This window comes from Phoenix dactylifera, unplaced genomic scaffold (assembly GCF_009389715.1).
Source record: "Phoenix dactylifera cultivar Barhee BC4 unplaced genomic scaffold, palm_55x_up_171113_PBpolish2nd_filt_p 001519F, whole genome shotgun sequence".
Classification (NCBI taxonomy): domain Eukaryota; kingdom Viridiplantae; phylum Streptophyta; class Magnoliopsida; order Arecales; family Arecaceae; genus Phoenix; species Phoenix dactylifera.
In genome coordinates this window covers 73620-85187 of record NW_024068828.1, presented here as the reverse complement: position 1 = coordinate 85187, position 11568 = coordinate 73620, and the positions used below count along the sequence as shown (strand labels likewise).

The following is an 11568-nucleotide window of genomic DNA, read 5'->3' as shown; positions in this document are numbered from 1 at the left end:
TATATAAATATTTATTTATGCATTTATTTATTTATTTATTCTTTTCTTTTATTTTATTTTATTTCCTTTTCTTCTTTTTTTTCCTTTTCTTTTTTCTTCTCTTCTTCTCCTTCCTTCCTCTGCCCCTCCTCCGTTCTTCTCCTCCCGCGCGGCCGACAGCACCGGAAGGGGGCCAGGCCGTGGCCGACGGCAGTCTCGGTGGCCGACGGCGCCGGAGGGGGTGCGGCATTACGGCGGCGGGGGAGAGAGACGGGGTTGCAGCGGCGAGGGAGAGGGAGGGGGTGCGGCGGCGGGGCACCGCAGCGGCGGGGGAGAGGGAGGGGGTGCGGCGGCGGGGCACCGTAGCGGGGGGGGGAGAGGGGGGGTGCAGCGGCGGGGGAGAGGGAGGCACTGCAGCGGCGGCGGGGGAGAGGGAGGGGTGCGGCGGCGGGGAGAGGGAGGCACTGCAGCGGCGGCGGGGGAGAGGGAGGGGGTGCGGCTGCGGTGCAGGGGGAGGGGTGGGGGTGCTGGTGGGTTGGGAGGTGGGTTGGGAGAGAAACAGGGCGGGGGAGGGGGGTGGGGCGGGTCGGTTGGGAGAGGAACAGGCGATAAGACAGAGGTTTTAGGGGAGGATTTTTTTTTTTACATGGAGGTATTTTGGTCAAAAATACAGCTTTTCGAAAAAAGCTGAAAACAGCATTTTCGGAAAGCTCCACCCCCCAAAAGCTGTTTCAGCTTTCCGCAAAAGCTGAAACAGCTTTTCAAAAAAATTTAACAAACACCATTTCTTAGCTAAAAGTATTTTTGGAGGGCCTTAAAGAATCGGTATAGTTAAAGAAACCCCAAAAGCTCCCCAAACAGGGCCTTAAAGAACCGGGCACGCGGTATAGTTAATGCGTTGAGATTCGTGTCCCACCCCGGTGAGTGACTGAGTGTCAGGCTGCCAGCAGAGCGGGGCCCGCAGAAGTCGCCGTTCGGAAGCCGTTTCTTTCTTTTATGCGGGCTGACCCACGCGGCGGTTCCATGACCCATCTTTGATTTAGCGGGCAGCGGCACATCAGATCCGCAGCGTTCATTCGCTTCCTCTTTTCTCTTTCCGGGTCCAGCGAGAGCTCCCAGAGGGGTGGTAGATCTAAAGATCCCCAAGCCACTCCCATGGAGGTCGAGAAGAGGAACCCGGGAGCCGTGGAGGAGGAGGAGGCCATCATGGCCTCCGGTCTCCTTCCCCTCGCCGGCGCTTCTCAGCAACCTTACGTCTCCGAACTCCTCTCCTTCACCCTCGATCGCCTCCACAAGGTCCATTCTCTTTGCCTCTTCCTCCTTGCTCTCTCTCTCTCTCTCTCTGGCACACTCGATCTCAAACTACCCTAGATCTGGTCATGGATTCGCAGGAGCCGGAGCTCCTCCGTGTGGATGCCGAGCGAATTCGGAGGCAAATGCAAGAAGTGGCCGTCGGTAATTACCGGGGCTTCATCGCCGCGGCTGATTCCCTCTCCTTCATCCGGGGGCAGCTCACCGACTTCGACAAGCATCTCGAGTCCCTGGTACCTTTTAAAACTTCTGACCTCGTTAGCTTCTCATCCTCTTTCTATATTTTTCTATTCTTGATTCAAGAATTATACGAGTGCTTAAGCCTTTTCAAGAATTCAGATTATCTTGGAAGGGAAACTGCAAACTAAAAATGGAGTAACTTAACAAAATTGGGTTTTTCTTTATAGTATATAGATATAGACACCAAATTTCACCTCCCCGTAGAAGCCTGCATGAATTATGCTTAAATAGCAATCTAGTTAAACAACACTTCTTAAAACCTGTTATGAAATTATAAATTCAATTTTCTTAAACAACACGTTATCAAAGTTTGATTCTCTATACTTAAAATAGCATTTACTGAAAAAAGTTGACATGTTATTTGTGCCTACAAGTTTATGCTGTAATTATATACTTGTGTGATAATTACAAGAGATTGATGCTCCCAAGAGATTATACCCCAAAGCACTTTTGATCAGATCTTGACAGTTATTTTCTACTTATTGCAGATAATGGAGATTCCAAATCTTACATCTGGTTGTACTGAATTTATTGAATCTGCACAGCAAATTTTGGAGGAGAGAAAGCTTAATCAGACATTACTTGCCAATCACAGTACTTTGCTTGACCTGCTTGAAATTCCACAGCTAATGGACACGTATATACTTGACTCCTAAACTTCATTAAGATCTTAAAATGCTAGATGAGGTCTCATTGCTCATAGTTTGAGTTGGCTTTGCAAATTCTCATGATTTTGCTTTCAATGACACCTAGGAATTATTATGGACTGTAAATTCAGCAAGTGCATTTTTTGCATCTTTCATTGTTTTCATTGTTGGATGCAACATATTGTTCCATTAAGGTGCTTTCTTCAGCATATGGGGATTTTTTAAGGAAAAAAATATTGTCATAGGATTTAAGGTTTTGGATCTTGCCTATGTTACTAATTTGTCAGTATTTTCTTTTTCTTAATTTTTCTTTTTTTTTTCTTTTTCTTTTTTATTTCATCAGAACGTTCCCTGAAATTTGACATTAATATAGAGGGACTGGTAATCCAATATAACATTGGATTGTTATGCAATGACAAAGTGCATCCATTAACCAGAGGAGGCTAATTTGAAAACAAGTCTGGTTGTGATTGGTGAAATAGCTTTAATTCTTGTATTGCTCTCTAGAGGAAAAAATGAGAAATGTTGACTATTCTCCCTCCCAGTGTTGGAGATTTAAACTTATATGGCCAACACAAGATAACTGGTTCAACGTTCTGCTGATTGCAGTTATGAATTTTTTGTTCATTCTTCTTTTTTCCAGTTCACCTGCTATTGAATCTTTTAATCCATGTTCATTGTTGTTTTGGAAGAAATATAGCTATATAAAGTTTGATAATGACGACATTAGTTGATCATTGGTAGCCTTCTGAGTAAATTTAATTTGTTAAGTAAGAGATGGTACCTTGCATTAGAGACCAAGATAATACTTTTTTTCTCTTTATTTTAAGTAAGCTAATGGCTTTATTTATTCTCATGTTATGCCATGATCTTAGTACCATGGTATGCTGAATCGGCCCGTATTGGACCAGTCCGGTTTCTGACCGGTATGGTATGGCGGTGGGAAATGGTTCCGAGCGGTACAAAGGCTTACCTGTACGAATCGGCCTCGGTACTGATGTGAACCGGACACCGGTCCGTGCACCCGCGGGCGTGCACTAGGCACCGCGCAGGCGCGCACTGGGCAGCAAACCGGTTCGGCACTGGTACGAACCGGTCCGAACTGGTACCAAACTGGTATCGTAGGCCACCGATGCACCTACCGGTACTGGTTCGGCGGACCTTACGTAGTACATACACTTCCATGATGCTTATCTGCATTTTCCATTCTCATGTGCAAAACACATGCATTAGGACCCGTAGGATTCTACCTTTGGTTGTTCCATTCTTTATTTTAGTATTTAGGTGATTATTATTTTATCGCCCTTTTTTTCTTATTTTAGTTATGAGAAAACATCTTGCTTGCAGAATGTATTTCTGGCAGATGATTTTCATCACCTGTTTACTGGGTCCATTTTGATTTGGATTACCACAATATATTGTTTATTTGGATTGTTTATTTTCATGTAATCAAGAATTGTTCCTTTTATTTGTCTTGTTGAATGTCGTTAGGAATTCTACTGAAAAAACCAATCCGGTCCAATTTTGCTTCACAGATGTATTAGGAATGGTAATTATGATGAGGCCCTTGATTTAGAAGCTTTTGTTCAAAAACTGTCAAATATGCATGCTGAGTAAGTCCTTTTGCTTATTGAGGCCTAGTGCCTACTTTTTGCATTTTTATAATTAAAACTGTTCCAACCAATTTTCTCTTTAGCTATAGATGCCATGATAATAGCTAGCATTTGATACTTGGCATCAAGGTTACCTGTCATTCAGGCACTAGCTATAGGAGTCAGGAAGACAACGCAATCTCTACTTTCTCAGCTTCTTCAGAAACTTCGATCTAATATTCAGGTAACCTATATAGCATGTTGAAAGCTTTTGAGAGTTCCTCATAGTTACCTGCAATAATAAGCTTGTCATCCTATATTCTACTTGAGATTAATGTTTTGAAGGCGTTACTTTGACTCCAAAAGCATTTCCCTTTTTTTTCAATGGATGTCTATAGCTGAGCTTATCTTGATGGTGTGCAGCTGCCTGAGTGTCTACGTATTGTTGCACATTTGCGGCGTATGGGAGTATTCAGTGAATCTGAATTGCGTTTACAGGTGCGTTCAATGTTCAATCATATTCATTTTTTGGTTTATCATGTGTATTCAGTAATTCCTGCAAAAAAGGGAAAAGTTCCTTTCAAACTAGATTAGAGCTTATAGCTAGTTAAATTGTACTACTGTGTATGTTCAGCCACACTATTGAAAGTATGATGTCTTTTTAATGTTCTTGGCTTTCATGTATCATGGGTTTCTGATGATTTTCAGAGAGTCAGAGTGGCAATTATAGGAATTTCATTATCAGGCCTTAAAAGATGTAGACCCACAGTCTATAATGATTAACAATTTTTAATCTTCTGGCTGTAGTTAAATGATGGGAATAGTTGAATTTAGATTAGGATGATAGCCTATCATCCACAATCACAGGTACTGATAAAAAACTGAAGTAACCATATACTATATGACAGAACTGATATGTTATTTTCTGCACATTTAATTGCCTTTCATCTGTTACTAAGCATCTCTTATGTGGCCAGTTCTTAAGATGCAGAGAGGCGTGGCTTTCAGGCATTCTTGACGACTTGGACCGGAGGAATGTTTATGAATATTTGAAAGGAATGGTAAATTGCCACAGGATGAATCTGTTTGATGTTGTTAATCAATACAGAGCAATATTCAACAATGATAAATCTGGGAGCGAGGAGAATTATGATGGTGGACTTCTTTTTAGTTGGGCTATGCATCAAATTAAAAATCACCTTTGCACTCTGGAGGTTATGCTTCCCAAGATCACTGATGGTGGATCACTGTCAAATATACTTGATCAGTGCATGGTGAGAAGTTTTCTATACCTTTTAAACAGACCACCATTTTCCACACCGCCACAACTTCTGGGCTGCATGAACACAGCCATTTGTACAATTGGACAACAGTGCCTCTAATTGCCAGACATGGAACTAGTTATCATTGCCTTTGCTGTAGGATTAGTGGTGATAGTCAAGTTGTTGTCTTCTTTGCAGTATTGTGCGATGGGTCTTGGCTTGGTTGGATTGGATTTTCGAGGCTTGCTTCCACTACTTTTTGAAGAGTAAATGAACATAGCCGTTTTGCTCCCAACAATTTATTAGATCACTTTTAGCATTTTGTTAGTTTCATTTTAGAAGTGACATTCTTTCATCTTCTTCAGTGCAGTTGTTAACTTATTCTCAAAGAATATGAACATAGCAGTTGAAAATTTTCAGGTATGCTTGCAACTTTGAAATTTCATTCATGAAGTGCTGTATTATTCATTGATCATGGCTAATGGTTTTTCTATTTCTTTCCATCAACTAGCCAACTGGTGGACCTTATCCCTTCTCGTCCGTTTACACAAATTCAAGACCTTATTGTTATCAGGGTCTCCTTAGGTCTTTATTACCCATCCTTTTATCTTGGTTGGTCCTCCATTATTTTAGCACCTACTTGTGCAATTCCAGCAGTTTGTCTAACACATTTCAATCTCCAACCTTTCTGGCTTTGTGAATCAAAAACTGGATTCTATTCACCTTTGATATTCATATCGTGCCTATATTCTGTTTATTACCCAACATTTTAATCCAGACAAAACTATAGGCGCTCGTGGTAATATCATACGATTCTTTTTTGATTCTCAAAGGTATTCAATGATCCAATGACATTGCAGAAGCACCTGTATACTTCACCTATTATGTTGCAATTCTTTTAAACTCTTTTTTTCTTTCTCCTATGTTGTCTGCAACCCAATTAAATACAATTCATGATCTTCATTTTTTATTAGTATATCCAAATGTGTTCTCTATAGTTTACTTGTATCTGCACCCTTATCCCCATGTCTCTTTCCATAATTCCAATTTAGCACATCTTACCGATCAAAATCACATCATCTATACTAAGTGTAATCTCATTTGTTACCAAAGCTAGGAAACATAAGTGTAAGGTTGAGCTCTTGTGGAGTCTGCCAAATAGAAGCTTACTTTAGCTATCCTAACCACTTTTAACAATAGTCTTGCTATTGCTCCATACTTATCCTTATCAATATCTACATTATGTTTTTCATAGATTTATGTAAACAATCACTCTAGCTTGAGTGCCTCCCCCCTTAACCCACCCCTCGCCCGCCTCCTTCCCTCCCCAACCTTTCCTTTCTCACCTTCCTAGCAGAATCAAGACAGGATTTTGAATATTACTATCATTTTTCTCGCATCTTCTATTCAAGTCAAAACTTGAGAGACTCTGAGCATCTTCTATTCAAGTCAACAACTTGGGTGACTCTGAGCATCTTCTATTCAAGTCAACAACTTGAGAGATTCTGAGCATGCAACTTCAATCTCCATTTTTCAATATTAAAGTTTTTTGTTAACAATTCTTTTAGTTCCTAGAACGGTCAGAATAATTCAAGACAATTTTTTTCTTTGCAATACTTGTTTCTTATTATAATTTTGACCTTTTCCTTTATTAGATTGTCCTAGATTCACATCGCTGGGTTCCCTTGCCATCTGTTGGCTTTGCAACCAATGGAGTGATTAATGAAAGCCATGATGATGTGACTCCACCTTCTGTTCTAATGGAGCATCCTCCTATTGCTGTGTTTGTTAATGGTAAGTACTGATTTTCTACTTATGATTCTGCTTGGTCCAGAATTGATTCTGTTCTCTTGTTATATATCAGGCTTTATTCTAGTGCTGAACAAATATAATGGTATCATGTAAATGGCATGCACTGGCACTGAAGCATCATGTATCTGAAGTAGTTTATAGGATAGATTCAGGAGGAAGTGCTCGGGTAATTCATTTTTCCTATTGGGTAACATATTGTTTTCTATAAAGACTATTTTCTAATAGACACTGTCAGTCAGTCCCAGTCTATGTCTAGATGAAGAAGGTGGCGTGTTGATGTTAGGTTGACAGCCAGTTGGATAAGGCATGTTAAAAATTATAATAAAGTGTTAGAATAAGCCCCCCCAAATAGTTGGGATAAGGTATCATTATGGATTTGGTTATGTAAACTAAAAAAGTGACACATTTGAACATTTAGATCAAAATAAACTTTCCATCCAAACTCATCCTAATCTTGCATGCTAGACTTCTTAAACATAAATGGAGAATCTGAAATGTACACATTCATATCAGCTCTAACTCATAGGGCTCGTTTGGTTCGCGGGAAGTATTTTCCCTTCTAGGAATATGATTCCTGGGAATCAGATTCCTAGGAAGAGGATACCTAGGAAAGCACTTTTGGCATGTTTGGTTAACCATGGGGAAAGTGACAAATTTTCAAAGTGCTTATGTTTGGTTGACCATCCACTTTCCTAGGAAAGTTATGTATAATTCCTATTATGCTCTTAATAAAAATTAGGTCTTTAATGCCTCTTTAATGCTTCTTTAATGCTGAAGGGTCTTTTTGGGAAAAAATAAAAAAGGAGTGATTCCCACCTCATGGGAAAGTAACTTTCCCATGTTTCTCATGGGAAAGACTTTCCCATGAAATGTAGGAATCATATTCTCATGGGAATACAACTTTTCCATCTCTCTCCTTTGAAAACTCCAACCAAACAAGAGGCATTTCATTACTTTCCCGTTGACCACACTTTCCCCCCTCCCTTTCCTGCGAACCAAACGAGCCCATAAAGTAAAATCAGAAAAGAATACATAGTATGGAGTCAAATCAGGTTGTCTAACTTACAAAGTAAAATCAGGTAAGAATGCATAGTACAGAGTCAAATCAGGTTTGTATGGTAGGTTGGGTTAAAAGTTGTAACCTTTGATGGAGGAGCAGTTTGAAAGAATGGGTGGGCTCTACATTAAGGGAGAACATAGTAGTTACCATGGTGGTTGAAAGATAGACTGAACATGGTGCTGAGGTGATGGAGAGGCACGGCTGCATGGTTAGTGTAATAATGGGGTAGACAATAGAGTTGTGAGCCTTGTGTCTCTAGCAGAAAGCCATCAAAGGGTATGTTTAGTGTAGTAATGGGGTGGGATGGTTGCATCGCCAAGACTTGGGTGTTTAGTTGATAATCAAATAAATCTTGCCTATAAATTTAATTGGGGGACAACAGAGGTATGGTGGCGAATAATAGAGGGATTTAGGTGCAGTAGGGATGGGTAATGAAATGACTGCCATGTAGGGTGTTTGGTGACAGCTAGATAGGCATTAGACATGTGTTAACAAATAAAGTAAATAATATTGACTTTCTCTTGATCATCGATTATTTTTATGTGAACATAATGGACATTTACACTAGATGGTTAAATGTTGCAAGCAATAGATATATATGGTGCTGTATTTAAGAATTAAAATCTTAGAGGTTTTATATGGTATCTGTAATTTTCTATATGTGAATTAAAGAAAAACCTCTTTTGTCAAATTTATAGTTTTCATATTCCATCCGTTACCAAGAACATATCAAATATTGACTATTTTTCTTCGATATTTCTGAAATTAGGAAAATCTGCTTTTCCTTCTATAATTAATCTAATTTTTGTTTGATCTATTCGAGTTATTCTTGATGGAGAACAAATTATATTAATTTAAATATAAAAACAGTCCACTTCATGTATGCACGCAATTGTGAGTTTCATCAACCTTCCGGCCTCAGCCACAAATGATGGCAGAATCATTCAAAAACCTCTGCTTTTTGAAAATTATGAATTGCAATCAAATTACGTACCCATGCACTTGTTCACTTGTGTAGGTTATAACAATGAGCTGATCTTATATTACTGTTATAGGAAAGCAGTTGCTTTTTGATTTCTCTCTATGTTGTCTTCTGGCAATTATTGTGAAACAAGATGCTATACTTTTATATTTCCTACCAAGAAATCACTCATACATGACTAACATAAGTGAGCACAATGTGTAAGCCTTAATTAGGACAAATGTCAAAAAATTGTTATTTGTGAAACTAATGTTAATCGCCTGATTGCTTCAAATCCTAATTACTGTCTGTCTTAGCTTATATGCAAGGGAAATCTTATTCATCCATCTTGATGAGCCAATGTTGTACCAAATCAATTCATCTGCTCTGGAAGTGAATCCCCATTTCTTCACTTCTTCTAGGTGTAAACAAGAACATGCTGCACATTAAAAAAAAAAAGTATTTTCTTGAGTTGACAATCAGCATGTCTGCTGCTACATGATATGGCGGAGGAGTTTCTTCGGATTTCGTCATCTGGTGGGGTGGATTAAGTTGCATATGTTAACCTTCTGGTCTGATCTGATTATAACTTTGGTCATTTTTTTTCTGTAGGCTTTGCGATGTAGATAATGCTGCAATGGCCATATATATTACTATGCATTTAATAAAAACTAATGCTTTTAAACCAAGTGGATGTAATGATTAATGGTGCAAAAAGGGTGACAAAGTTTTCAGAAAAATGTTTAACATGTCGCTATCTGTAGTGAAAGTTCTTAATACAAAAGTAAATGTTGATGCAACGGTACTATTAGAGTTTTTTCCAAACAAAAAACTTGTCTGTAACTGGATGTGTATCAATCATTTATGAGCAGAGCATCTTGTGGTTTTCTTTGCCATGGGCAAAACTAGAAAAACTACATGAAATTGATCTGTAATTTTGTAGTTTATCTTGCATGTTTTCTATAATTTAAATTTGATCAGCATTTTTTGCTTTGATTTGGAGATTTCATTCCCCATTTTTTTTTCCATTTATTTCGTCTTATGCAGGTATTTCAGCAGCTATGAATGAATTACGGCCTTGTGCCCCGTTGAGTCTAAAGCATGTTCTGGCTCAGGAGGTTGTCAAGGGACTACAGGCTGTTTCTGACTCTCTAGTTAGATATAATGCTATTCGGGTGCTCCGTGGGAATGAATCTACTCTTTTCCGTTCACTCTGTCAAGCATTCATCGAGGTTACCTGACCTTTACATTGATTTTAATTTCTGATCTTTACATACTTTTTCCCAGCTCATGACTTGTTTCCCCTTTTCTTCCTTTTTTTTCTATATGGGGCGATGGGATTATATATAGGTTGCCTATCCTTATTGTGCAACTTGCTTCGGTCGCTGCTATCCTAATGGAGCAACCTTGATCATAGAATGTAGGAGTATGTTTGATGGCGTCAGCCAACTGTTGACGACCTCCCCTGTTAAAGCACTTAAAAACTCTGTAGATAATGCAGAAGTGAAGCAAACAACTGAAAATGGTGGTGCTTTGGTGGTTGAAAATGGAAGTCCAGCCGATGGGCAAGACTCTACTGTTGCTAATACAGATCAAAATGACACAGGGCCAGTGCAGGCAGAAACGCAAAGCAGTGTATAGTTGCTCCTGCTTGATCTGCTAATATCTGCATAGAGCTGTATGAGTTTTCGATCATGTTCTTCTGCCTGTGTTTCCCTTTGCATTGGATTTCTTCAAAGCGGATTGAGCTATACTATCAGAGATTAATGTGGCTTTTTCGCTGAAGTCAGCATGATAGATATCGACAGGGTGAGTGCTATCTAGTCAGGTCAGCATTATGATTCTGTCCTTCAGAGTTTGATTATCGATGCACTGCTTCCACAGACTCGCCATCACATTAGTCATGGATTATACAGGCTTCTTTTTTGGTTATCAATTAGTTATTTATTCAGATATAATTGCTAGCTTTGTATGGCATACTCAAGCAGTGCATTGTGATCTTATTTGATAGCAATGTATAATTTCCGAATGACACATCAAATGAAATTCCAAGTGCATCATCAAAGAAGTTCTCTGTTGATTTTTTGATTATCGATCAAATGTCAAGAAAACAAGAATGTTCTTAGCATCTAATCATAGTGGGTGCTTTTGGTATATCTAGATCCAAAAGTATTAATGAAGGATGGAGGGTGGTCGATAAACTATAGAATCACAAGGAAACACTTTTGGATTCAATAGATGTTACTTTCAAAATTTGAGGGTGGATAAAATTCAGTACATCACGCCAATCTTTTCAGCTTCTTGTTGGGCCGTGAACCATGGTTTTCTAAGGACTGAAATTATAATGACCCCGTACCATGTTGATCAGGGAGCATCGGGTTTTTTTTTTTTTGCTAAAAAAAGAGAAGAAGGGGGGGGGGAGGAAGGGACAAGCCCACCTCCGCGTAGCAGCCCCCACTGGGCCCCCCACCCCGTCAGGAGAATGTTCGATGCGGACAAACCGGGTCTGTGTTGGGCACGCCGATCTATTTTACTTATACTCTCCCCACCCGTGAGCTGGCTCGGCCCGATCCGACCCTTCGTGTGAGTACGTCATACCTGATACCATCCAGGCTACCAGCCGACCAGTAGCACTTTCAGACCCCGTGTTCAGGGAGCGTCGGGTTTTCAGCCTTCGGTTACCACTGCGACTGGAGTCTGATCA

At 39.8% G+C, this 11568-nt stretch overlaps 1 protein-coding gene across 2 annotated transcripts; it reads left to right on the top strand.

Annotated features, from left to right (window-relative positions):
- The first annotated feature begins 1037 nt into the window (after nt 1-1037).
- LOC103721049 (conserved oligomeric Golgi complex subunit 8-like) lies at nt 1038-10955 on the top strand. 2 transcript variants are annotated; one of them, XM_039122428.1, is made up of 12 exons: nt 1038-1275; nt 1371-1523; nt 2019-2167; nt 3713-3790; nt 3920-4013; nt 4193-4267; nt 4747-5043; nt 5230-5297; nt 5397-5451; nt 6687-6825; nt 9912-10096; nt 10215-10955. In XM_039122428.1, the coding sequence occupies exons 1-12, from the start codon at nt 1135-1137 to the stop codon at nt 10503-10505; spliced, it is 1725 nt and encodes a 574-aa protein (XP_038978356.1). In that variant the 5' UTR covers nt 1038-1134; the 3' UTR covers nt 10506-10955. The 2 variants fall into 2 exon arrangements, with proteins under 2 accessions (XP_038978356.1, XP_038978357.1); XM_039122429.1 differs by having other exon boundaries at nt 1142-1275; nt 1351-1523.
- Nucleotides 10956-11568: the final 613 nt, after the last annotated feature.